This window comes from Zingiber officinale, chromosome 11B (genome assembly GCF_018446385.1).
Source record: "Zingiber officinale cultivar Zhangliang chromosome 11B, Zo_v1.1, whole genome shotgun sequence".
Classification (NCBI taxonomy): domain Eukaryota; kingdom Viridiplantae; phylum Streptophyta; class Magnoliopsida; order Zingiberales; family Zingiberaceae; genus Zingiber; species Zingiber officinale.
The window spans coordinates 63,252,609-63,280,551 of NC_056007.1; the positions used below are offsets into that span (position 1 = coordinate 63,252,609).

At 38.6% G+C, this 27,943-nt stretch overlaps 5 protein-coding genes and 1 non-coding gene across 6 annotated transcripts; 3 read left to right on the top strand and 3 right to left on the bottom strand.

The window, feature by feature from the left end:
- Positions 1–4,587: 4,587 nt before the first annotated feature.
- LOC122033627 (ubiquitin-60S ribosomal protein L40) lies at positions 4,588–6,707 on the bottom strand. The gene is made up of 5 exons (XM_042592690.1): positions 6,549–6,707; positions 6,346–6,432; positions 6,174–6,276; positions 4,968–5,034; positions 4,588–4,803 (listed from the first exon to the last, which is right to left on the bottom strand). The coding sequence occupies exons 1-5, from the start codon at positions 6,649–6,651 to the stop codon at positions 4,777–4,779; spliced, it is 387 nt and encodes a 128-aa protein (XP_042448624.1). The 5' UTR covers positions 6,652–6,707; the 3' UTR covers positions 4,588–4,776.
- On the bottom strand, positions 5,244–5,339 carry LOC122035622. The gene has a single exon (XR_006127152.1). It is a non-coding gene; the product is annotated as a small nucleolar RNA Z266 (small nucleolar RNA).
- An 816-nt stretch (positions 6,708–7,523) lies between the features above and the next one.
- LOC122033625 lies at positions 7,524–9,595 on the bottom strand. Its single transcript, XM_042592689.1, has one exon. It carries the CDS (start codon positions 9,413–9,415, stop codon positions 8,537–8,539), a length of 879 nt encoding a protein of 292 aa, XP_042448623.1. The 5' UTR covers positions 9,416–9,595; the 3' UTR covers positions 7,524–8,536.
- LOC122033966 (serine/threonine-protein kinase ATG1t-like) lies at positions 9,463–12,422 on the top strand. Its single transcript, XM_042593108.1, has 9 exons — positions 9,463–9,488; positions 9,681–9,969; positions 11,328–11,445; positions 11,543–11,601; positions 11,677–11,741; positions 11,828–11,921; positions 11,983–12,063; positions 12,142–12,270; positions 12,351–12,422. The coding sequence occupies exons 1-9, from the start codon at positions 9,463–9,465 to the stop codon at positions 12,420–12,422; spliced, it is 933 nt and encodes a 310-aa protein (XP_042449042.1).
- LOC122033624 (protein ROH1-like) lies at positions 9,667–14,418 on the top strand. The gene is made up of 8 exons (XM_042592688.1): positions 9,667–9,969; positions 11,328–11,445; positions 11,543–11,601; positions 11,677–11,741; positions 11,828–11,921; positions 11,983–12,063; positions 12,142–12,253; positions 12,351–14,418. Exon 8 carries the CDS (start codon positions 13,017–13,019, stop codon positions 14,262–14,264), a length of 1,248 nt encoding a protein of 415 aa, XP_042448622.1. The 5' UTR covers positions 9,667–9,969; positions 11,328–11,445; positions 11,543–11,601; positions 11,677–11,741; positions 11,828–11,921; positions 11,983–12,063; positions 12,142–12,253; positions 12,351–13,016; the 3' UTR covers positions 14,265–14,418.
- Positions 14,342–21,898, top strand: LOC122033967 (phosphoribosylformylglycinamidine cyclo-ligase, chloroplastic/mitochondrial-like). Its single transcript, XM_042593109.1, has 9 exons — positions 14,342–14,352; positions 14,898–15,217; positions 19,927–20,021; positions 20,097–20,198; positions 20,319–20,378; positions 20,643–20,815; positions 21,088–21,199; positions 21,306–21,464; positions 21,657–21,898. The coding sequence occupies exons 1-9, from the start codon at positions 14,342–14,344 to the stop codon at positions 21,825–21,827; spliced, it is 1,203 nt and encodes a 400-aa protein (XP_042449043.1). The 3' UTR covers positions 21,828–21,898.
- The last annotated feature ends 6,045 nt before the right edge of the window (positions 21,899–27,943 follow it).

Sequence of the window (27,943 nt, forward strand, 5' to 3'; positions counted from 1 at the left end):
TGCTAGGTTGTCCGCACACAAGTGGGACCTCTTTGGTCGCGGTCAAGGTCTCCCGAGTAAAGCGAGGTTTGCTACTCCAATGTTTCCTGAGTCTAAATGGGATGTCGGTTGAGTACCCCAAGTGTTAGGTTAGCTGAGTATGCCAAGTGTTGAGTCACCGAGTCTGGAGAGTTCACCAACTTTTGAGTGGATCGTCAAACACCTAGTACTCAGGAAATTTCCTGAGGCGGTCGAGATGCTTGAGTGCTCTCGTTGAATGAAGAGTGTTATTGAGTCCGAGAAAACGTGTGCTCGACGAAGTGCTTATGAAGTTTTCCTGAGTGGATGTCGCAACTGAATCTGGAGTGAGATCGCCTGACTGCTTAAATCAGGAAGAAACGATGTCAAGGCTTGTGTATAACCTAGTGTCCTTAAAATAGATTTGTCACACCTCCAGTTGTGCTTCAAGGTTGTCGTGGGTCATTTGTTTCTTAGGATACAACAGTAAACCATGATCTCCACCAAGCACCAGTAGTACGGTGAACTGAGAGGTACCCGAATGCTATCACGGGTATTCTGCTGAGCAAGAGATGCACTACAGAGAAGATGAGAGCGAGAGGGAATATAGGTCAATGAAGATTATCTTCTTTGCTATAATTTTTGCTACTTTTCTTTGCTTATGATCTTGCCTCCTTATATAGGTGCACTCACCTCCTGTTGTGTTGAATGATTAAGTAATGACTATTCAACACCTAAGTTAAATGATAGCTACTAACTATCAATGATTGACTATTACTATCCGAAAAGTTAGAGAATCATCATTAAATTTTGATTAATGCTTCTGTTACCATACTTAAGCAATAGCAAAAATAATTCACGTGACAAAATATTAGTTGTTCCACTTAAATAAATTTTGCCCTAATTGATTTCACATTCAACACACATAGATTGTACTTGCACACTAGTCAACTTAATTTAGTGCAATCCGGACTCTGTATTTGCATCCTGTGGACCCACGCGTAAGAGAATCTTTCCCTATATATTTGTTCACAACTATAATATTTATGATACAATATAAACCAACAATCTTACCTTAAAACTTCTCATGTAGAATTAAAGCTCATTCCTTTCAATCAATTTCCAAGTTATATGAAGAAAAGTAAATCATGAGATCAACTTATAATTGATAACCAAGTCATTAGAGGATGGAAGGAGTTTTTTGTGAGGATATACATCTACCAAAATTTAATTTTTATCTCATTATAATAAATTTATCATCCTTAGTCCTCCAATTTTGGACATTATACAACTATAAATAGTTGATATAATAACTATAACCCCCTAAGCTTATTTGACGGATTTAACTTTACAAAATATAATAACAACTATGGCTCAAAACAATGATTAGAGGCTCCAATTTATAAGTATTTTAATACAAAATAGGGAGTAGAATGTTTTTTTAATTTTTTTATTTTAGGAACATCTATATCTAGTCGAACGTCCTTTTAACCTTTTTTATTTTTATTTTTTTATTTTTAAAGAAACACCTATTTGATACAATTTGTTATAAAAGGGGCAACTTATACGAAGAACAAAAGCATGTTATAGAACAATTTATTTTAGAGTGCATGAGAAGATATTGTTGGTGTAAACCTGTTACAATTTGTGTGATTGTCTTAGAAGCTCTGTTTCACGCTTCTGAGTGCGTATCAGATGTACAAAGACTTACAATCAAATAGATTTGAGCAGATAATCTCAAACTGTCGACTCTAGCGAGCCAAGCCACGTGCCGAGTAGATGAGTTGTGGACACCGTGAGTTGTCGAGCGGCGCCACGTTGCTGCTGAGAGTTGCTGACAGGATGTCGAGAGCTGCAACACGAACTCAGAGTGGATGCCGAGTCCAGCAGAGCGCTATCTCCTTAAAACAGATTCGACCCCTCCGTGGTGCTTAGAGAATTAGGTGGACGTCTGTTTCTCAGGATAAAACGGCAGGATCACGAGCACAACCGAGCACTGGTTGTCGTGACGATCTGAACTAGATCCGAAAACTATCACTATTTTTGTTGAGCAAAATAAGTGCACAACAGAAGGGAAGGAAACATGGAGATTCAAAGAGGAAGAGAAGAGCACACAAAATTCACTTGAACTTCTCTCACAAAGCTCACTGAGCTGTTTATTCTGCTATGCTCTCTTCACTTCTGCTCTGCTCTCTTGATTCCACTTAAGGTCTCTTTATAAACCTTGCTTGGTGCAAGGTTTGCAAGTCTTGCAAGCACAGCAAGCCACGTTGTGGCTTGCTGTTGGCTTCAAGCAAGCCACGTTGTGGCTTGCATGCTTGCCAAGTGGTTTGCAAGCTCTTGCACACTTGCTACGTGGCCTGCCACGTGGCGTGCAAGCAAGTTGGCGACAATCCTTATCTTGTATGCTGACCAACAAGTTGTCTGACTGATGTAACAAATAATGGGGTTCACAAAAATACCCCTCGGGTTGATGTCATCCGGGCCCTAGATTTCCAACCCTCTTTATTCCGAATCAGTCGGAAAGCCTTGCTTTCAATCGTTGTGGGACTACAACCCACATGCCGCGTTTTCATTCAATTTTTTTCAACAATCCTCCACATGAATGAAAACAAGGATTTGTGATATTTTTCGACAGTTGAGTCGAGTATAGGATAGGTAGGTGTTATCCTTTGAACCTTCCCTTATAAACTCTGTTTGCTCACTGGCTGATTAGTAGACGTGATGTCTTTGAACTGTTTGACCGTTGATGTAAGCAGGACAGATCTTACCCAAGACTCTCCCTGATATAGCTCAGGTCTTATGAGTGTGTTCGTTCTTGGCCATGAACACGCCTAGTTCTGTGAGAAGCTCTCAGAATTGTGCCTCCAATTCTCTCTTCGAAGCGGCCTCACTTCTTTCTCACATAGGTGATCTCTCAAGAGTTACCATCTACTCATTTTTTTTAATCATTAAAAGTCCATCGGCTTATCCTGGTCTAGTCACTGTTTCATGGGACTTCCCCTATAGTGTGTCTAGTCAGTGCAGATTAGTTGTCCCTTTGAACCTAGTTCTTGGGATCTCCAGTCAGCATAGGTTGGGTGTCCTCTACACTGATCGCTGACAACGGCATCAAGCTCATTCCTTGTGATGAGCTTGCAACTAACTCTCGATTTAACCCCTTGGTTAGCGGATCCGCTAGGTTATCTTTTGACTTCACATAGTCAACAGTGATAACTCCAGTTGAGAGTAGTTGTCTAATGATATTATGTCTACGACGTATATGTCTAGACTTACCATTATACAGATGGCTCTGTGCCCGACCAATTGTTGATTGACTATCGCAATGTATGCAAATCGCCGGCACAGGTTTTAGCCAACGAGGAATATCTTCTAAGAATTGTCGTAGCCATTCAGCCTCTTCACCACATTTGTCAAGAGCTACAAACTCAGATTCCATCGTGGATCTGGTTATTACGGTTTGCTTAGAAGATTTCCAGGAAGAGCATCTGTGGATCTTAAGTTTTGTTGGGTGTAAACCCGTTACAATCTGTGTGATTGTCTCAGAAGCTCTGTTTCACGCTTCTGAGTGTGTATCAGATGTACAAAGACTTACAATCAAATAGGTTTGAGCAGATAATTTCAAACTGTCGACTCTAGCGAGCCGAGCCACGTGCCGAGTAGATGAGTTGTGGACACTGTGAGTTGTCAAGCGGCACCACGTTGCTGCTGAGAGTTGCTGACAGGATGTCGAGAGCTGCAACACGAACTCAGAGTGGATGCCGAGTCCAGCAGAGCGCTGTCTCCTTAAAACAGATTCGGCCCCTCCGTGGTGCTCAGAGGATTAGGTGGACGTCTATTTCTCAGGATAAAATGACAGGATCATGAGCACAACCGAGCACTGGTTGTCGTGACGATCTGAACTAGATCCGAAAACTATCATTATTTCTGTTGAGTAAAATAAGTGCACAACAGAAGGGAAGGAAACATGGGGATTCAAAGAGGAAGGGAAGAGCACACAAAATTCACTTGAACTTCTCTCACAAAGCTCACTGAGCTGTTTATTTTGCTATGCTCTCTTCACTTCTGCTCTGCTCTCTTGATTCCACTTAAGGTCTCTTTATAGACCTTGCCTGATGCAAGGCTTGCAAGTCTTGCAAGCACAGCAAGCCAGTGGTTGTGGCTTGTTGTTGGCTTCAACGTGCCAGCAAGCCACAACGTGGCTTGCTGTTGGCTTCAAGCAAGCCACGTTGTGGCTTGCATGCTTGCCAAGTGGTTTGCAAGCTCTTGCACACTTGCCACGTGGCCTGTCACGTGACGTGCAAGTAAGTTGACGACAATCCTTATCTTGTATGTTGGCCAACAAGTTGTCTGACTGATATAACAAATAATGGGGTTCATAAAAATACCCCTCGGGTTGATGTCATCCGGGCCTTAGATTTCCAACCCCCTTTGTTCCGAATCAATCGGAAAGCCTTGCTTTCAATCGTTTGGGACTACAACCCACATGCCGCGTTTTCATTCAATTTTTTTCAACAGATACAAGGGAAGATCCATTTCAATAGCTTCGAGCAGATAAAGGTACCAATTTTAAATCATCACAAGCCGAAGTAAACACAAAAATGGATGCTTTGTTGGAAAATGAAAGCCCAAACAGGGAACTCGAAGATTTAACTACATTCGAACAGAAACAAATGTAGCAAGTGTTTATGGAAAAAGGAACAGAAATCAAATAGCCTTCCAGGAGTGTAATCATCAATGTTCCTCAGCATAAAAGAGAAACTCATGGAACCAACAAGCTTACTTGATCTTCTTCTTAGGCCTCAACTGCAAAATAGTTAACACAAAAGACTAATTTCAAAATAGATAAACACACGAATCTGGCTCGGTTACAAGAGGATCACAATGGATACAATCAGGATTGACAACAACAATCTACTGCATTTCAAAAATGGCATCAAAGCATACAAAAGAAATTGATGATTGGTTACCTGATTGCTATGGCCACACTTCTTTTTACGGCAATTAACAGCCCTTGGGTGCAGGCGAGCATAACACCTAACAGGCAGAAGAAATAGTTAAGACAGCCACTATTTAACAATGGCATCAAAAGTTTAGTTGAAAAAAATTTGCAGTTAAGAGCATCTAACCAAAAGGATTGTGTTGTGCATGATGCTAAGCTTAATGACACCTTAGATCGAGGAAAAAGGAAATACTGATTGCATTGAAACGGAAAGTAGGCATTAACTCAGCATAGAATGCTAACTAGCAGGCAGGTCAGAAATTAATTATGCCTCAAAAGTTTAGCTCATTAGACAAACTTTCATTCACACATCTAATTGATTCATCACCCCTGCCACACCTAGCCTACACAGATTATCATACTTGGAAACAATAAAATGAAAGGTTTACCAACAGGAGAGCAAAATATGAGACACAGTAAAATTCTGAAAAAGACTATCAATCCATGGAACTGCATCATGAAACAGTAATAAAAAGTAAAAAATTTGAAGCTGAAGATGGCAAAACCAATAGAATAGTACAATATCGTTTTGCCTTATCTATCATTCTTAAGTATACTCCGTTGCTAAATTGATGCATATGTTCTACAGAACTACCACCACCAGATGATGTACAATGCAGATATGTATTTGAGACAGACCATCTTACTAGCTAATGGTTTGAGCTCATAAAAAACAAGAATGCACAAGATGATAAAGTCTAAACAATATATTAGCGCAGAAATGTGTTACTACTAACACATAAAAATAATTTCAAATGCATGTTGGAATTTAACAATGGTCAGAGATATGTGCATTTCTACATATTTCATTCAGGAGCCATATTTCGCATTTAAAAGGTAACATGTTCCACCTATGAAAACCAGCTTCCAATTGATAAAGGACAGCTGATGGAGTATACGAGACTAAATCTACGGACGCGTGGCAGGTTCTACAGCATAATAAAGTACGGAGGCTCTAAGCCATAGTTCTATTTTACACTGACGGTTACTGTTGCTAACGGTAAACAAAACTCCAATCAAAACATGTATTCATCATCAATAAGAATCAAGGAATCAAAGTATCAATAAACAACTAAACGATACTGCACAATGAACAAAGAAGATAAGCAACTTAAAAAGATAGTTTCTTCACAAAAAAAAAAAAAAAAAAAAGGGAAGGCCGTTGGGTGCTTACTTTCTGCAGATCATCTTTTCCTGGTTGTACTTTCTGGCAAGAGCCATAAGAGAAGGCTCAATGATTCCACCCCTAAGTCTCAGCACCAGATGCAATGTCGACTCTAATAAAACCATTGAATTAACAGAAGAACCCCCAATAGAGCTCGGAGAAAAGAGAATCAAAATCGAACCTTTTTGAATGTTATAATCCGCTAGCGTTCGTCCATCCTCGAGCTGCTTCCCGGCAAAGATCAGCCTCTGCTGGTCAGGTGGAATACCTAAAAACGGACCAAAATGAGAAAATCAAATAAAATAAAGAAAAAGGAAACAAACAAGAAGCAACACGAAGATAAAAGAACAAAAAAATATAGGTTTATCGGAAAAGATGTATCACCTTCTTTGTCTTGGATCTTGGCCTTGACATTGTCGATTGTATCGCTGCTCTCGACCTCAAGAGTGATGGTTTTCCCCGTCAACGTCTTCACAAAGATCTGCATCCTCGCCGATATTAATCTCCTCTCATGTCTTCTCTTAGGCGAACCAACTTATATAGTATTCATGTGAATCTAGGGTTTCCGTTCATCCACAAATTGACTAAATTACCCCTAATTTTTGGATCCTTCATATTATAATTTCGCTCCCTTGTTTAGAGAAATACTCCCTGGAACGACTTTCAAATAAATTTGAAAAGTGCAGATGAATTTTGATATCACCCATGCTTCAAATTCTGTAAGAAATGTCCATCATCAAATTATAATGCTCATTTTAATTTCACGTTGTATGATGGCCAGCGATAGCTCACTGCCCTCCTCCGCGTCCTCATGCCCTGTTTATTTGCAAGCGCAAGCGAGAGAGGGAGCGAATGAAATACGCATCCACTCTTTGTGTAAAAAAAAAAAATCTATAATTGTTTATTTTTTATATCCTTGAACGAACTTATTTTTTTTCCTTGGCAACTCGTAGCTAGCTTTGCTTCAATCTCTTGCAGTAGCGTTGCGAGCTGCCTCGCGGATACCTTGCCCGTTGAGTGTAAATCCAATAATAAAATTATTATCATGTACATGAGCGGAGCTTGCAATTGCATAGGCCCGGGGCAGCTGCCCACACTGGCCATTAGTTACTAATGTGACAAAAAGATGATTCGCTTGCTTCAGCACTCCCACCAACTCGTCCTTAGGTCAACACGGAGAAAATAAATCACGGATGACTATTAATCATTAGTACAAATGACTAAGACATGGGAGAGGTTATGGGCCATTAGTTACTAATGCAATTATACTGTGTCAATTAAATAAATTTATAATTAATAAAAAATTAAAATGATAAAGGATATGGAATAAAATTAATCTAATATAATAAAAGATTTTTTTTGTCTTCATTTTGTAGAAATCTTGCAAAGAAAAATAACATCTACTTGAACTCAAAGTCGGAGATATGGAGTAAACAAGTTTTAGACCACATCCAGGGCGAGAAAAGGTGGACTTTATCTAGTCTCCACAAGAATGATACAATGGTAAAGTCTTTAGCGGAATAAATACATAAGAGGATCAAAATTAAAATATGAATGAACATTCTGAAGATCTTAATATATATAAATAAATTATGTCTCTATCTCCGAGATTAATTAGATTAATGTGGGGAAGCCTAAACACCTAGATTATCAAAAGTAAATAAAGTGAGCTTTATCTAGACTAAAAAGGCATCTACAAAGGATAGTGTAAAGCATCCAAACCGCTAGCTTGGAAAAGCTTGAATCCAGACCTAGATGGGGAACACCAAATTTTTTCATACCAAGGCAATCACCCTAAGGAAGAGAGCAAGGATACAATGACTTAAAACTGAATGCAGCACTAAATTGTAGAAGCAAGTTGTCCATTAGTTCCAAAGGAAGGAAGGAAGCAGAGGGTGGAGGATGCTTCATGCTTAAGGCAAATATGACAGAGGAAGTAAAAGAAGCTTTGAAAGCCCTGAAACCCATGGAAGCTCTAGGCCAAATTAATCGGTTCCACACCGTACACCAAAATTTGGGAGGTGGATCGCAGATTCATCATGGAGTTCATGAGGAATCGCTTCAAGGATGAGAATAATCTTGGCGAGTTCAACAAAACCTTCTAGGCCGAAAACTATAATCACTCCCAAGTCTTTTGTAATGTTCCATACAAATTGCTCACAAAAAATCATGATCAATCATGGTAAGTCTCATTCCAGAGAAGCAAGCATGGTGTTGGATCGATAGTGATTTTTTTTAAAAAAAAATCATTATTAATATCGAAAATGTCCTCAAGAACCCTAGACGACTCTCAAATTGCACAAGAATTATCAGGCATGCAGACAAAGTAGAAAATATGATTTTTGCACGCAAGGAGAGGATGCTTAAACTGATCATCTCAGTAAATTACCAAGATGTTCAACCTGGCATTTCTTGGCCGGCCCGACCATCGACCCAGATCTGGCCATCTTGTTCGCAAACGCTATTCTGATGTCCCCGCAATAAACCCTAATCAAGGTGGTCCCACTCGTCCCCCACAGCCTCTTCTTGAACCAGATCCCCGACTCCACCAGCACCTGGAACACCATGCTATCGCCGCTCGCCCGGTCGTCGGACATCCCCGTCGCCACGTCGGTGCCTACGTAGTCTCCGGCCGCCACTAGAGTCGCCCGAAGCGTTGTGAAGTTTCCATTCTCCTGGTCGAACGGAGGGAGCGTCGTCGCTGCGAGGATGTAGCCATCGTAGCCCACTTCCACGACGAGCGCTTCGTACCAGAATTTATTCTTCTTATTAGGGTTGGAGACGGAGAGGGCGATGTCGAAGGAGGACAACATCTTCGGATCGGCATCGGATGGGGAGGATAGGTTGAAGGAGGAGACGGTGGCAGAGGATACAGAGAAGTCGGGGACACGGGGGCGGAGGATGAACAAGAGGATGAAGGTGATGGCGAAGATGACGAGGAAGGCGGCGGCCGTGGATAAAAAAATCCAACGGTAGATGGCGTTGCGGGAGGAAGGGGCGGGGCGGCCGTTGTAGCCGCCGCCGAAGGGGATGAAGTAGGGGTTGCGGGTGACATGCGTCGCGGCGGGGTAGGCAGTCACAGGGAATGAAAGGGGCGGCGCACCCGTGTTGGGAGCGGGATAGCCGATGATGGTGGCGGTGGCGATGGGCTTCGGGGGTTGGCTCACCGTCGTCGCCATTAGAGAGGAGGCCGTGAGTTTTGCCGTTTCTGCTCGAAGCAGAAGAGTTAAAAACAAAAAACAGGTAAACATGACGAGGAGCGAGAAAGATCGTGTCCTTTCCTTTTTTTTTATATCGAATGGAGGCCGTCCGATGCAGCGGAAGGTATTAAAAAAAAATAGGATTACGTGGTCGACTTTCTATGTTTCTCGTGAGTGGGAATTGGATCGATTTCATATTTTCGATCCTTATCCTTATTTATTATATTCATACCCAAAGTCTAGTGATTCACTTTGACACATAATTGGGCCTCGGCCCATTTTGTGGCCTGCTTTATTTCTACTCTCACTGTCTCAGTTCTCAGCTGAGATTATTGAGAAAGATGGGGAAGATGGGGACGACGACGGGGGTACCCGTGCCGGCCGCCATTGCTAGGGATTATGAGGTGATGGAGAGGCTGGCAGACGAGAGGTCTGCATCGACTTTGTGGCGAGCGGTGCAGCGGTCGAGTGGGCAGGCGGTGGTATTGAAGCAGGTAAAGCTCTCTGGGCTCAGCCGGAATCTGAGAGACTGCCTCGATTGCGAGCTGAGATTCTTGGCGAGCGTTAGACACCCAAATATCATCCGCCTGATCGACTCCATCCAGGTCAATTTCTTCAACATCTATTGATTTGTTTTGTTGTTTTGCCAGTGGCAGCCCGCCGTAGGGTTTTGAAGCTTTTAGTTTGGGAAATAGAAAAACACCTTTTGCATAACAAAGTTAAGAGTTTGTGCTTCATGTAGTGATTTTGGAAGAGATCGAATATATTTTCTTTGGTAATTGACTAGGCATAGACTATGAACCAATTTGCTAGTGATAAAATCCCATAGACAATTGTCAACTGCGAATTTTAATGATATATGACCATATATATACTATTTTTAATTATCAGAAAATGGATCTGAACAAATTTGCCTTCTGGATACAACTCAGGCTACCTTTGCTGCTCTAGTGTGATAGTTTGTTGGCATCTTGTAATTGTGCCACAACGCCTAACTCGCTGAAGCTTATGAATGAGTCCTGTTTGTCTTCAGTGGATACATGACCAAAGGAATTTCAGAACATGTTTCTTGAAGAAATGTGAGAACCGTGACCAAGCAACGGCTATTTGCCTTCTGTGAATTACTATTATCAACCAATATCAATATTGACTGAGCTAGTTAGTTGCTACTCATTAATTCCCACTTACAATTGACTCCTTTGTTGGTGTACCTTGCAAGTGAAGGATAAAAGTTTGATCCTCCAAATATATCTTTCCTTAAATTTGAGATCCTTAATATATGATTTAGAAATTATGGGTTAACTCGATATTATTAGTAGGTATGACTACTTGACTATCTTAACTAACAACTAGATATATTGCCCATATTATATGTGGGTTTTAGCCTCTATATTGATGCTTCGCAATATGGTCATGCACAAAACTTCTCAGTACTTATTTGGAACATCAGCATGGAGAAGTATGGAATATCTGAGATGCTCAGTCTAAATTATAGGTGGTATTACCCATTCTAATGGTTATATAACAGAGAGATTTCCTGAAAATCTTATGCTACTGCTACTGGTAGAATTCAACATAGGTGTTGTTGGATTATCTTTCAAATTAGTTACAAATGCCAAATTAATCCTGTAAAATTGTTTAGGAAATCAAACAATTTTTACTAGCAGATGAAGGAGATGGAATTATATGGTGGGAATATTGCCATGTTACTAGATAATCCCTACATGTTTTTCAATATTTCTCAGTATTATCTATAACTTGATAACTTCCAAAAAATAAGGAAGAGAGACGCAAAATAATGGAGCACATCAATGTGGCATTCCTGAACATCTCTATATGGAAATGAGTAACTAGATTTACTTTTGTTGGAATCATTGAAATGTTAGAAGGAACACGTACTTTAAATCCTTAATTTTATTTAATTTCACCAAATTGTTTGAAGTCTTTCTTAATACTATTTCAGGTCGAGGGATCCATATTTCTAATCATGGAATTCTGCCCTGGGGGAGATTTGGCCACTTTCATCAAGCACACTGGTCATCTTGATGAGGATACAACTATAAAATTCATGAAACAGCTAGGTATGTTGGTTTCTTAATAGACTAAACTGTCTGAAGAGGTGGTTCTTATAGTTGTGCCAACACTATGGAGGGACATTAGTATCTCCTCATATTGCAGGAGCTGGTTTGGAGGTGATGCATATTCACCACATCATTCATAGGGATTTGAAACCTGAGGTGCAGGATATTATATTCGTATTTATTTGGTTACTAGTTTTCTATTTTACTCACAACTGAATTTATGATGAACAGAATATACTGCTCTCAGCTCCCAGTTCTGATGCTGTGCTAAAGATAGCTGATTTCGATCTGGCAAGGTACAATGACAAGAAACTAAGTGTTAATACAAACTATTTTTGCACAAAACAAGAATGCTTGTCCAATATCCAAGACTTTTGGACAGAGTTATTCATCCCGGTGAGTATGCCAACATGGTCTGTGGAACACCTTTCTACATGGCTCCAGAAGTCATGAAGTTCCAGAAATATGATAATAAGGTAAAGAAATCCAGATGCACCCCCTTTTTGATACAGAATTAACTTATTATTCTGGATGCAGGTTGATTTGTGGAGTGTCGGTGCAGTTTTTTTTGAACTTCTGAATGGTTTTCCACCTTTCTGTGGCAAAAACAATGTTCAGGTACCTTATTTCCGATAATATGCTTACCATTGTTAACTTGGATATTGCATTGTTATATTTTTACACTCTATCTTTCAGCTTCTGCGAAATATAGAAGAGACGAATACACTTCCATTTTCGCAACAAATTCTCTCGAGCATACGTGTAGATTCCCTAGATCTATGCACTAGGCTGCTGCGCAAGAATCCTAGTGTGTCTTCGACTACTGTACTTTTATCATGAAAAGTTATGTTATACACCATTTTATGATATTCCCCTTATCTTTTTTTGTCTTGTTGTTTTTTCAGTGCAACGGATTTCCTTTGATGAGTTTTATCACCACAGTTTCTTTGGCTGATCCAAGTTCAAGATTGTTCTGAGATTAACTGACACAATGGTAAGCTTGTATGGCCGATCAGAATGGTAAGCTTGATTCACAAATTGGATCATATTCCGATCACATCATTCATGGAGGCATTTGCGTAGAATTTTGGTATGCGAAGAGTGTACGTATGATGTGTATAAATGCTTTTGTACCCCGTAAGGATGTTGTAGAAGAAAACAAGTAGTTTGTGGTCTGTAGACATACAAATGTGTTAGCATAGTAATGAAGGTATATTGATTGAATTGGATTACAGACCAAATATATTTGGTAGATTATCCAAAACTGCCATGCTCGAAAGTTATCTCAGTCACTTATATGAATATAATATAATTATCCAGTCAACAAAGTGGACCTTGATATAACCATTAACCACCGTCCGTAATTCGACAGGACTGGGTCCGACCTCGTCTCCCAACCGGCCACGTGGCATCTCCTCCTTTTTCCTTTCTTTGTCGGTCTTGCGACACCGTTCCATTTACTGATCCGCTTTACGTTCCAGTTTTTATCCTCCGATATCTTCAAATCCACAGATTTCTCACCGGAGTCGAAGAATTGTCGAGAGAAATTGTTCCGGTTGGGTGACGCGACCATGCCGGCCACGGATTTCCAAGGTTCCTCCGTGCCCTTCGCTTCCATCGGCCGCTCCATCTTGAGCATCCGCCGCGACCAGGTCCACGGCGTCGACGGCCACCACCACGATTCCCCTGCCGGCGGGGCCTCCCATGACCTCGAACTCGAGGTGTTCCAAAAGCACGTGTCTGACCTCTTCCACGATCTATCTTCCGGCGGCGGTGCAGATGATTTGCTCTCCCTCTCTTGGGTCCGCAAGCTGCTCGACAGTTTCCTCATCTGCCAGGAAGAGTTCCGGGTGATCCTCTTCAGCTGCAGCAAGGGGCAGCAGCAGCAGGCTCACCTCGCCCGCCCTCCCCTCGACCGCTTCCTCTCCGACTTCTTTGACCGCGCCGTCAAGGCGCTCGACCTCTGTAACGCCGTCCGCGACGGCGTCGACCAGCTCCGCCTGTGGCGCCAGCACCTCGAGATCGCCCTCGCCGCACTCGACGGCGGTCAACCCCTCGGCGAGGGACAGGTTCGCCGCGCCCAGAAGGCCCTCGCCGACCTCTACATCCTCATGCTCGACGAGAAGGAGACTCCTTCCTCCGGAGGCGGCTCGATCCTCCTCTACCATCGCAACCGCTCCTTCGGCCGCTCCGTCAAGGAACCCCCACCGCAGCGCGGAGGCGGCGGGTCCGTCGCCTCGGCGGCCCACTTCCGCTACCTCACTTGGAGCGTCTCCCGGTCGTGGTCCGCCGCGCGGCAGCTCCAGGGGATCGGGAACAACCTCTACGCTCCGAGGGGCAACGAGGTCAGTTCGACCGGCGGCCTCGCCGTCCCCGTCTACACCATGAGCTCGGTGCTCTTCTTCGTGATGTGGTCGCTGGTGGCCGCCGTGCCGTGCCAGGACCGCGGCCTGCAGACCCACCCCTCGGTCCCCCGCAGCTTCCTGTGGGCGGCGCCGATGACGTCCATGCACGAGAAGATCTTCGAGGAATCAAAGAAGAAAGAGAGGAAGAACACGTCGGGGCTGTTGAAGGAGATCTACCAGATGGAGAAATGCAGCCGCCATTTGACGGAATTCCTGGACACGGTGGAGCTGCCGCTGGCGGAGGAGAAGGAGGTGGAGCTGAAGCAGGAGGTGCAAGAGTTGGCGGAGGTGTGCAACGCCATGAAGGAGAACTTAGATCCATTGGAGCGGCAGGTGAGGGAGGTCTTCCTCAGGATCGTGAGGAGCAGAACCGAAATCCTCGAGTTACTCAACAAATCCCACAATCCAGAGTGACTTCACACTGAAAGATGGAGAAAAATATATAATTAAAATTCAATTATATTTTATTTTACCTACTGCTTTCTATTCGCATGTCAATTATGTTTGCTTTTCTTTAGGACTGGTTGTTTTTCTCTAAATTTTGTCAAAGATGTACAATTTTAAGGTATGAAGATTCAAGAACTAGTCCGTGAACTTTTGAATTTTTTTTTGAAGACCATCTTCACCTACTTTCTCTGTCATACATTTGATCATCTTTCACTTGTCTGCCTCTTTTTCTTTCATGCCTAGATCAATCTTGACAAAGCAGCGTTTCTCAACTACTGTCAAACATCTTATATGTGTTAATTAATTAGCTATTTTATTTGTATAAATAAACTATCATTTTCTGTATTAATGTCAATTATTTTATTTAAAAAATACAGCATTATATGTTTTTTTGTACGCCTTTCCAAGCCCCCAAAACTAGCAAGGTACGATTGCTTTCTATAGCAAAGACGGATATTATTTTTATTTATATGAATATAAATTATTTTTTTTAAATAATAGTAATGTGTTTATTCTGAATTCTATTATATATATAATATTTTTAAAAAATCTTGAAAAATTTAAATTAAAATATATTTATTTATTTATTTATTTTTGAAGAAGCCCTCTCTACTTGCCATTTCTTCCCGTCCTCGCTCGTACTGTAGCGCATTTGTTTCGCTGCACGGCCTCAGTAGGAAGGCATTTGGCCTCGAAAACAGATGGATCAAGCACAGCCTGGCGGCCTCTTCGGCTTCCTACTCCGGCGGGATCGGCGAGAATGGGGCGAATGAGTATCTCGTGTTCAGGATCCGGGTCAGAGGTACGCGGGCTCACTTACAAAGATGCCGGTGTGGACATCGACGCTGGTTCAGAGCTGGTTTGGAGGATCGCCAAGATGGCGCCCGGAATCGGAGGGTTCGACGGCCTTTATCCGTTAGGTAATTTCTATATCTCTTGGACCTCGTTTGACATGAAAGTTCTATTTTCCGCGCGGTTTGATGGGATTTGGATAGTAATTAGTAATAACATCCTCTGTGTGGTACGGTGGGATTTGATAGGATTATTAATTCCATTTGGAGTGAGATGTCACATACCTCCGTACGAGAGATGAGATTTTTGCTCAGAATCCTCACTGCTCAAATATTCAACCACCGAAGTTTTGTTTTGGAGATCTAATTGTGTGTTTTCCAGCATAATATTGATCAAGGTTCTAAATTTCGCTAGGTGCTAATCTGACGATAGATCAGAGCCTAACGCCTAGGCAGTCTAGGTGGGGACTAGGCGCCGCAAGGCAGATTCCTTGGTATCCTTTGATTTATGTGGACATATGCAAATCTAAATGTTGTCAAGGTTATTACAGGCAATGGAGATCTAACTATGTCTTAAACTATCTCTTGAGATTACAAAAGTGCTAAATTCAGTGAATGACATGAATTAAATAAACAGTAAGTGCTAAAACAACTTTTGTCAAGATCAACTAGAATGAAATTTAACTGAATCATTCATTTAATTTTACAAGCAGTTCTCAAGTAGTTCATATTCATTTAAATTCACAAGCAGTTCACAAACAGTTCACAAACATTTAAATTCCTTGGTATCCCTTGAATGGAGTGGATTTATGAATGTCATGAAAATATGAGATTAAATAAACAAATGTAGTTCACAAGCATAATGCATTTCAGTAAGTGCTAAAACAGTAAGTGCTAAATTCAGTGAATGACATGGATCAACTAGAATGCATTTCATCGTTGTCATATTAACTGAAAGAAAAAATAAACTGTAAGTGTTAAATTCACAAATACAGTTCACAAGCAAACATATTGTGAACCAGTCGGTGCAAAAATTCACAAATGCATTTCACAAAATTACATCATTGTGAACCACTAAGCAAAATATAATTGTTGAATAACATAAGTCATGCCTTAACAAAATGAGTTCAAAATTATACAACTAATAATATATTAATATCTCATAGACTCATATTTATTTTACTTTTTCTTCTCCATAATTTACAATAACTTGTTCTTCATCGGACACAAAGTCAATATTATCATTGTGATCCTCCTCTTCTTCTTCGAATGCAAAATCATCTTCATGAAGTTCTCTCACTCTAGAACTTCTTGGGAGTTGTAGATTTTTATTTGCTCCACTTACTTTATCAACCATTTGCCAAGTGCGCCCGAAACCTAGTTCAACTTCATCATCTTCATCACCATCCACAATCCTACTTTGTGCATTAGAAGCATCTTTTGTAAGAAGGACATCGGCATTCCATTTTTTTTCTCTTTTTTGTTTGTTTAACAATATAATCTAGCATAATTGGACAAATACTAGATTGTTCAACTTGATGACATCCAACCTATTTCTTTTCTTTGTATGAATCTAAAAAAAGAGAGTAAATATTATAGTTAGTAATATGAATATAAACTTTAAAAATTAATATTTTACATTTTTACTTTAATTAAAGACTTAAAGTTAAAAGCTTATCCCTTCAAATGCACTCCAATTTTTTTCACACCCAGATGAACTTATAGTTAATGAGAGTATCATCTATGCCACTCTTAGCAAGTTGGGAGTGTGAGCATCGTATGCACTCCACCATGCACATGGATTAAATGTATCATCCTTTTTTTCACATGCTTTTGCGGCCAGTGCTTTTCCAAATAACCCAATCTTCTCTCTATATTTTGCAAGCTCCTTGTTAATAACTGTATCTTGTATATCAAACTCATTGGAATGTATAACTTCCATGAATTCAAATACCCCTGTCGCGACCTCCTCATAAAGAGCAATAAGACTATCTTTATAATAAAAATAGGGATTTAACAAAAAAAGCAGTGATATGCAGTAATGTATCAAGTCTATCCTTCATTTTTGACTTAATAATCACTATAATAGGCTGATAATTTGATTCCATGTTGTTTCACCTTGATATCTTCTTTAGCTTGAAGAAGCTCCTCATATAGAAACCCCATAGATGACTTTCTATCTCCATCTACCAATTGAAGAACTCTCACTTAAGAAGCAAATATTTTCAAACAAAGTGTCACACCATTCCAAAAACTCATGCTCATCACAGTAGAGTAAGCTAATTTTCCTTTGTTTGTTTTTGACCATTTACATGTCTCCTATAAATCACTTGTAAACATGACCCTTAAACTAGATTTTTTTTTTTAATTAAATTTTGTAATGTGAGGAAATTTGATGTGAACCTGGTAACTCCTGACTGGACTATGTCTCTCTTCTTCGTGAAACTTCTCATCAATGACAAAGTCTTATGATGAACATAAATGAAAATGGTAAAAGACTTGGATTATTCAATTACCTTTTTATATCGTGGAAGTTTGCCAATACTTTCAAGCATGAGATTAACAGTATGAGTTGCACATAAACTCCAAAAAATCTCAGGTCACTTTTCTCTCATCAATTTAGCTGCAGCCATATTGTTTGTGATATTGTTTGTTACAATCTGAACAATATTCTGAGCTCCTACTTGTTCAACACATTTGTCAACATACTCAAAAATATGTTTAGCTGTATATGTCTCGTCTGAAGACTCCTTGGACTCTAAAAATGTAGTACCCGTCTTGCAATTAACACACAACTTTAAGATGCTTCTTCTTTTTTATCACTCCATGTATCGATCATGATCGAGCGCTCATTCTTTACCCATTCTTCTTCATGTTTCTTCAGTGGCTCCCTAAGTTGATATTGAGTTGGAGGCTTGAATCCTAGTCCAAATTGACCACTGCCTCCATTAGTTGCTTGAAGCTATCATTATCAACAACATTGAATGAGATTGCATTTTCATAAACCCATCTCCTATTGAACTTGTTGAGTTCTTTCTTTGAAAAGAGTCTCATTTATATTTTTTTGGCGAAGCACTTTACTCACACTTGAACCCACATTTTCTGGAGCAATTACTAATGTATATCTATCCATGGGGCCAAGTGCATGAGGTTTTTTAATTCCATCTATCCTTTCAATTTCAAGAACTTCTTCTTCATATGGAGAAATAGTTACCTCTAATCCCAATTTTGTTCTTCCATTAGTAATCAATTTTTTATCTACTATGTGGTTTAAGCATTTTGTTCAGAAAATATCTTCATAAACTGATCTTAGGATTCCTATTCTTGTACTAGTAATACTCGGTTTTTTCCATCTTCCCTCCCTTAAATTTGTATTTCTTTATATAATCAAAATTTGTTATTTTTTATTTGTTGCAACCAAGCAAAACTTACTGTGATTGTGTGAATTTTAATATATATATATATATATATAGTTTGGGCAAAATTTTCATATTTGACTTCGGGATCATTCTTTCTTTTGTATTTTTGGCTTGCTTTGTAATGTATAATGCTTTGAAGATTGTCAAGTGTTTTTTGTTATGATTTTGGACATCATGTTTGTTGATAACATTATTTAAAATGTTTTGTAAATTTGTACTTTTCTATATGAATTGTATTATTCATTTACTGTTTTACTCATTGTTAAATTAGTTAGTTTTGCATTATTATTATTATTATTATTATTATTATTATTATTATTAACTTTTGTAACCTGAATAAGCACAATAGAAATGATCGTCAATTTGGAGTTAGAAATCCTAGTTTTCAAGATATGATTTAGCGGCTATCATGGTTAAGTGGCTTTGAGTTTCTTGTATAGACTCCCTATCTTGGGATATTTAGATATAATCATGTGATTGTGTTTTCATTAAAGTATAATATTTATATATGTATTTATATATAATAAGACATGCCATATTTGTTATGAAACTTGGTTATGGCCTTTCATTGATAAAGGTCTAGGTTTTGTTCAAATATAAGCTAGTATGCTTAGATTAGCATCCGTGTGAAGTTTCTATCATGTGACCTTGTGGTCATAGATTTGAGTCATGGAAACAACCTTTTGCAGTGCAAAGGTTGTGTACAATATATCCAATGTGGTCCAACCCTACCCTGGGACCCATATTGGAGAAGCCTCATACACCAGGTTGTCCTTTATGCTTAGATTAGCATCCCAAGGATTGCCTAAGAGGAACTCTCATTTCTTTTATTAATCTACTTGGAGAATATAGTGACCTACCTAATTGAGGGACTTTTGAATTATATTTATGCTTGTATTCACTTTGGAGCACAAAGAAACTTTAATATATTTTTGTAGTTAAACATCTTCAATGTTTTTTATCCCATTAGTTGTACAGTTATAGTATGCCTGTGTTGATTGCTACTTTCTCCATCATTGCTTCATTTTGGCATGAGGCCTAATATGACTCAACCACCAAGGTGATTACTGACTTCTTATATACGGAAACTGCCCTTCATATTAGTCCATATATGGCTTGATTTGATGTTATATTTTTGCATTCCTACTTTCCTAGTCTCCGTACCGTGGTTCTAGGCTAAACCAGGCTTATGGCAGTTTGTGTCTATGTATCCTTAGTGTATCCTTTTGTTCCCTCAACTATGTTCCTGTTAATCGCTGTAAAGAATAGGTTTGCTTTTAGATTTTTTTCACTGAGAAAATAGCAATAACCTTTATTAGATATGGCATGTTTATAACCCAAGAAAACGCCATGCCTATTGCCTGGTAATCCCTTTGTGACACAAGCTGGCTTCTTATTCAGCCTCCATCTATTTTACAGGTGACTCCTACCTTGTCGCTGGCACTGATGGTGTTGGCACCAAACTGAAGCTTGCATTTGAGACTGGTATCCATGACACAATTGGGATTGATCTGGTAAAAAGCCATCATTGCTTGCTTGGTTCAATTACCATATATGTTAAGCTGACCTTGCATTATGCCTATTGACAGGTGGCTATGAGTGTGAATGACATAGTTACTTCTGGAGCAAAACCATTGTTCTTCCTTGATTACTTTGCAACCAGTAATCTTGATGTTGACCTTGCTGAAAAGGTATTACCATCGATCATCAAAATTTTGAAATTTCTTTCCAGATTTTTTGAAATACTACAGATTAACTTTTCTTGAACATAGTGTATTAGGAACTTTTGACATCTCTATGAATCTATGTAGGTGATAAAGGGAATTGTTCATGGATGTCAGCAATCTGATTGTGTCCTATTGGGAGGGGAGGTAATCCTTGCAAGACTGTCCTTGATCATTACCTTCTAGTTCAAAGTTAGTCCATGCACTTGATAACATAGTGATCATGCATTTTTCTTTAAAAAATACTTCATTTAGAATGTTGTTGTTTTGACTTGTTCAGACCATATCCTCTCCATATTTCGCCTTTGATCATTTCCAACTGAATATAATGGGAGAAACTGCTGTATCTTTTTGCACTGCCATCACTATTCTATTGGCAGTAAAAGGTCACAATTTCTTTTCTGTGTTCAGACTGCAGAGATGCCTGATTTCTACGCCAAAGGAGAATATGACTTGAGTGGATTTGCTGTTGGCATTGTTGAGAAGAATAAGGTCATCAATGGGAAGAGCATTGAGGCTGGAGACATTCTTATCGGTCTTCCATCTAGTGGTGTGCACTCTAATGGCTTCTCTCTGGTCAGAAGGTTGGTAATCATATCATATTCTTGGCCTTCTTAATTTTTTAGAAACAATTAATTATCTAGATAAGAGGTGATCTTTTATTAGTGATGAGTTCTACCATCAGCCGGAGTGTCCATGTGTCAGAACTGATTAATGTACTCTCATATAGATGGCAGCTAACATTTACCTATGCAGCTGCTAATTACATCATCTAAATACAATAATGTTCAAGTTCTTGTGAAATTCATCAATATAACTGAAACTGAAAGTTGTTGACACCCCTATTGTTTCATAGGGTTCTGTCACAGAGTGGTCTTTCGTTAAATGACCAGCTTCAAAACAACAACGGCAAAAGCATCACATTAGGTGAAGCTTTAATGGCACCCACCGTCATCTATGTCAAGCAGGTTTATCCTAGAAATTGCTGTTCCTTTTTGTGCATTTTTAAGGCAGTAATTGGGTTTACTAGCACCCAAACTTTGATTTCTCAAGTCTCTTGCGTATGTGATACAGGTGTTGGACATTCTCAGTGAGTGGGATGTAAAAGGAATAGCTCACATTACTGGCGGCGGGTTTACTGATAACATCCCAAGAGTATTTCCTTCCGGACTCGGAGCTAAAATTTTTATAGATTCTTGGGAGATTCCTGCTCTATTCAAATGGTTAAAAGAGGTAATAATAATGTTTTTACAAGCATTGTGCACGATAGTTAATTCTCCATGCCCTTATCAATCAAAATAGTAAGATTCTGCTTCTACTTGTTGGATTTAACTTCATATCACATGTATAATATCTATTTACTTTTATTATTTAATATCAGATGCAAAAGTACTTGAGAAATTAACAATGTCTAATCGTGTTTAGGCTGGAGATATCGAGGACTCCGAGATGAGACGTACTTTTAATATGGGAATTGGCATGGTTCTTGTAGTGAGCAAGGATACGGCCCCAGGAATTCTATTAGAATGCCAAGGTTCTGCTGGAGCTTATCGCATTGGGGAGGTCGTAGTTGGCGAAGGCGTCCAATATGTGTGACTCAAGAATGTCCTGGTTGTCATACTAATTTTGTTGTGAAATCACCAAGAATTTAGGAGACTCGGCCTAATTATAAATAAATGGGGTTCTTTACCATTATACGTTTGTTTTTGTTGAATAATCTTGCCTTTGTTTTGAGATGTGCAATCAGATGGAATTGGCTGGTTCAAATTAGGACCGTAAATAATTCAAATCGAGCTAAATTTTATGTTGTTCTAGTTTATTTGAAAAAACAACCAAGTCAAGTCATAACAAATTTAAAATGAATTAAGTGGTTGAAATGGTTAAGCTTGATTCATTTATCTAGTTCATTTTTCATTTATTTAATGAATTTGATATTATAAATTTATTTATTTGTTTTGAGAGTTTATTTGATTATTTATAAGATTTGATAATATGGTTTAGAACTTTTATTCTTGAATATTGTTTTAAATATTAATGAGTCAAATTCATAAATTTATTTATTTAAATTTATTTTTTATTTGATTGTTTTTATATCAAATGGATATAGATAAATTTTTATCAACTCAAGTTACTCACATGATCACTTACATATCATTTAAATTAAATATCAAAGTCAATGTATTCAGGTTAAAATTGTCAAAAAAATTCTGTCGTCTCAGAATTTTGACCTATTCATTCCTCTAAATCAATATTTTTTTTTTAATTTGTGATTTTCTTTTTGCTTGTTGGGAAAAAAAATTCCATGGGACATGGAAAATTTCTGTAGGTTATCTATTCATCAATTTGTTTTTTAGAAAAAAATAACCAATTTGTTTCTTAGAAAAAAAAATAACAATTGGAAGTAAAAAATGAAAAATCTTAAAATTTTCTGATAGCATTGTACACATAAAATGTTTGATTTCCTTAAGAAAGAAAAAAATGAGAGCCTGTATACTTTTGTCACCATCGACCTTGAGCTCGGTGCCAGCAAGGACAAGGAGATAAAAGAACGAGGCTCCTCCAAATCCTGATTAGGGACGGATCTATAATTTTAAATTTGAGGATTGATGTGTCTCCTAGCTGTGTGATGACTTGCTCTATGAAGACGTCATCGCACATCAATGTGATCGGCCTTTCAGCCGACAGCCCAAACTCTTCCTCTGCTACTTGTTGAGAAAGTTCCTCTTCCACATTTACTTCATCCGTCAATCACATACTACTAATAAACACATTACTCGCTCTACTTTTCACACCTTCACTCTCATTTCTAAGGGCGTCAATTTGGATGTGCTAAGTCGGGTTCAGATCGGGTTAGATTTTTTTTTTTTAAATCTCAACCCGAACTCAAATACAATCCGAAACCCCTAAATCCGAACTCGACTAATCCGACCAACCTGAATCCGACCTGAATAACCCAAATAACCCGGTTCAAAATATTTTTTATTAACTATTTTCCCTATAATTCTTTACTTTTATCTTAATAACATAATATTATTATACTAACATTGATATTCTTAATTTTTATAATAAAATTTGATTTAATCTTAAAAACCCACTAAATCCTAATTTCGAATCAACTTGGGTCAATCCGAACCTGACTCGATCCAAAAAATTTTAACCCGAAAACCTTTCAACCTGAACTTGAAAATCTCCAATCCGAACTTAATAATTTTCGAGTTGATTTAGATTTGATCATCGGATTCATTTTTGATACCCCTATTTATTTCCTTTGCTAATGAAATTTTCTCATAGTTTTAACGCTAGATAAGTTAAGGAATAAAATGAAGGAAAATACTCACTCATTATATAACAAATTTTAGTGCTCTCATTTTGACTAGATATGAGGCACAAAAAGATCCTAAGATAAGGACAGTGTCATTATTTGAGGTCATACTAACTCAAAGATAAGAAAGTCGTCAGCATCGAACTCGGCGAACTCTTTATCCACCGTTGTCTGCTCCCCACTCGAGAGGTAGAGCTCCAGAAAGTGGAGTGGAGGATCGACGCTGAGGCTGAAGGAGTCGACTTTACTGAAGTTGAGGAAGTCAAAAGGTGTGGGGTCGGAACTGTAGCGGAGGACAAAGGTAGGGGAGGAGAAGGGATTGTCGGATGAGGAATTGTCCCGAGTGGAGTAGTTGTTGCTGTTGGCAGAGGCGGGGCCAACTTTGTTGTAGGGGAAGTTGGACATAGCCTTGCCACCTCTAAGCTTGATGGTGGCATCGTCGTACACAGTTGTGGCTTCCTCCGTGTCTTAGGTCCCGAGCCAGAGTCGTTTCCCCGAGAAGGGTTGCTCAAAAATGTCCAAATCAAAATCACGATCCCCAGTAGTGTAGCTTCTCGTTTCCTTTTAAATCTCATCCCAGATCTGACCGAACGGTCAAGAATACTTCGGATCTTGTTCAACGGTCAGATCAATTCATATCTGGATCAAAAGCTTCAGATTTTGATCTAATGTGATGATCTACTTCCCCTTGGCTTGGATGGACTAGATCTTTGACAGATGACTCAAATCGCTCAGATCTTGAATGAACGGTCAAAATTTCTCCCGAGCTTGATCTTCTCATCTAAACGCAGATTTGAGCCCAACTTGGTCTGATTTGACTCGGATCCATGATCCCTTGATGCCTTACAAAGAATATGTCCAAATATTATCATCAAATACCGCAAATATAAGATAATTCACAATTAAGTCCAAAAATACATACTGAAATGTGATATAAACATGAAATTAATGCATGAGGATATTAAAAAGCATGCCTATATGAACCAAAATATTGTGACAAAATAATGGTTATCAATTCCCCCACATTTATTCTTGCACGTCCCAAGCAAGCAAACAAAACTAATGAACAAACTAAAAATCATCTCCCTAACAATTTTCCTACAATACCTTGAAAATAGTAAAGAAAATTACCTAGGACACACAAATTTACAAGGATCAAAACATTCATAAATTCAAACTTCCACTAGTTAACAAGCATGGCAACATCAACTACTTGAATAGACTAAGCATGAAAAGAGCCTCACAAGGTAATATTTCATCTCTAGCTCTCAGAAACATGTGCAAAGATGGAGTTCCACTCAAAGGCTATTCATAACATTTCACGACCATAAGTTTGCTTATTTTCTATTCTCTACCACTGTAAATACATAGCATGCATGAATAAAAAAGGAGTTATTAAGAATTAAAATGGATTCAAAAGGGAATTGAGCTAAACAAACAAAATGATAAGAGAGGAAAGATTTCAATGCAAGAGTTAGAGAGTTGGAAGAATAAACCCGATCAGCTAGTTGCGACTAATTTTTGGACCTGTTTTACCACCAATGAAGCATGTTCTACTTCTCCCTTTGTTCATTTCAGTCCACAATTAATTCTCTGTTGTCAACTCTCTTTGTTCAACATCTCAAGAAAATTTACTCTTTACTAGCACCAAATGATCCTGCAATTCCTTGTCTGATTGTAATCAGAATTCTCTCTTTAATAGCTTGCAAACATCCTTGGATGGTTCAATGATTGGATCAGTATGGAAGACAACCTTTCTTACTTCTTGAACTTTTCACTTATCAGAGAGTTGTGCAAGAAATTCGGCACACAATAGTTTTAGGTTGATACATCATCCTTGTCTTCCTTCTTGCAGGTTCCCATTTTTTCAAAAGTTCAACAGCTGGTAAACGTTTGGCACTTCTTTCTTTATTAGTTTGAATTCTGAACGTGACCTAATTGATGCACATCTGCTAATTCTTTTTACATTACAGATCATTTTCGCTATATGGATAACTTGAGAGTAGTATTAACTTGATATGGATAGCTTCAATTTTTAGAAATCAGCTTCACAATTCAGTTTCAACAATCAATTCGAGAGTGTCAGCCTCCAGAATTCAGATTTAAAGGGATTACAAATATCAGCCTGTGTCACAAAGAGTTTTGCAGAGGAGATGATACCAATTAACAATGAAATGGTAGGAGCTTCAATTGAACTAGTTACTAGTCAGAACTGCAACCAAATTTTGGCACAAAACTGATACATAATTACAGTTCCTCACTGCAGATTTCACATTTCTGCATTTCTGGAACCCTTCCTCAAGTTCTCCTCTTTTTTTTCTGCAGCTAACACTCAATACCTCTCATCTTGAGAGATGTATCCATATTGCATTGCTAGACAACCAACAAAGTTTGCTGCAACAATTTGGAATTAATTCCTCAGTTGCGGAAATGGACAGTTTCTGATTCCATAGCTTTTTACAGTTTCAATATTTTTTCAGTTTCCAGATTCCTGAATCCCTTCTTCAAATATGTTTTCTCAATTTATATTGAGTACTTATTCCTTGATTATCTAAGAAGATACACTCATTCTGATTTGGGTGGAGAGGCAAACAAGTTTGGTGTCACATCAATTGCCACAAACTTATTCAATTCTGCACTTCAGAACTTTGCAAGGTTCTGATTCAGATTCTACAAAATCTAGATTTCCAGTTTATTGAAGACATGGAAAAAGAGGAACACCATTTGTCACTGAAAATACAAGAGCTTCACTTGAGTTTCTCAATGATTTGAGAACTGCTCCAAAGAGTTTGGTACACACTTGATACAAAAATTTCAAGTTCCTTTCCTGCAGATTTTTTAAACTAAGATCGCCTCCTGAGATGACAATCATGCCTCAGACAAAGAACAACTCAATCCTAAAAATTATAGACCAAATTACTTGTTTCCAGTTCAAAACAGAAATTGCAAAGAAAATTCCAGTAGCACAAACAATCCAATTAATTCTTTCTTTTCCATCTTTCTTTTTGCTTCATCTGTCACTACATTCAGCTCCACATTATTCTAACATACAAGTATAGCTTTGCCACTTCCATCTTTTCTTCTCAGTTTTAAAATTTCCAAGTTTCAAAGAATATGATAGATCTGTTTAATGTGCCGAAACCACATCATGCATAATTTTCAGGCAGAGCAGCAGTAGGATAAGCTTATTGATACTGATCAGGTTTTTTATACAGAACCAAGGGAGGAATGCTTTCATACTGACCACTCCATCCTTCCCTATGTAGATCAGGAATACATCAAAACCAGTACAAAGGGATCATAGAAGAAAAGGCTAACAAGGCTAATATGGCACACCCAAATGAAATTGTTACTAGCACAAATCAGAACTCAACATCTCCATACCAACTACTGATAACCGAATGTGGTTTTGTTAAAATCAGAACAGTTTGTCCCTCTCGGGTAACAATAACTTATCAAGTTATCAATCAAACCTGTTAGTCCATATTGTGAGAATTATTGAGATTACTGAATTTGAAATCAAGAATTCAGAAACCCTGAAATTCCATAACTTAAACCGTAACCTCTCTACTTTCAAACTCTTCCTAGCCTAACGTGTATCACAAATGTTCAGCGGATTAGGACTTTCTTCTATCCACAACAGATGCAAATCAAAACTGAATACAGAATCGTGGTTGATTCTGAATTCTGATTTCCAGATTACAGCATCAAACCTTGGAATTCAAAGTAATCTTGATTTGAAAATTGAAGAATTAAGCTTGTAAATGCATCTCATTTAGCATGAATAACAAGGAGATTGAATTCTCAACACTGCTGATCAGAAACTTCACCAACAGTTGGCACAAAAGTGAATGCTTCTCTTCTCTATTAAAACAGTTACCCTTTTCCAGAAATGCTAAACAATTGGTAAGACACTTCATACATATTGTTTTCCTTTCTTTCTAGATGATGTCCATCCCTTGATTCGCTTAGTGGGTTGGTCCCAAATTCTTCATACCAAAAAACAGCTTCAAGAATCTACATTCAGGATATCAATTCTGCACTTTCTGCAACTGCAGTGTCTCACTTCCATAAGATAAGCTCTACACCAGCTTGTAAACATCCTTCAACTTGGCATACATATAAACCAAAAATATTTGTTCCAGAATCAGAAACCAATTTCAGACATTCACTCTTTTTTTTTCCAAATAAGTTCAAATCGGCCATTTCTTCTCTTCCTTCTGAATTCAGGAATTCAAGAGGTCATCTCAGAAATTCAGATTCGGCAAGAATACACAGAATTGAAACTTTCAAAATGGTTGTTGAAATTTGAAGAATCAGATTCAATGATTAAGACATTCTTACATTCCAAGATTAGTTTCAGTCTTAGGACTTGCACTAAAAAGAAAAT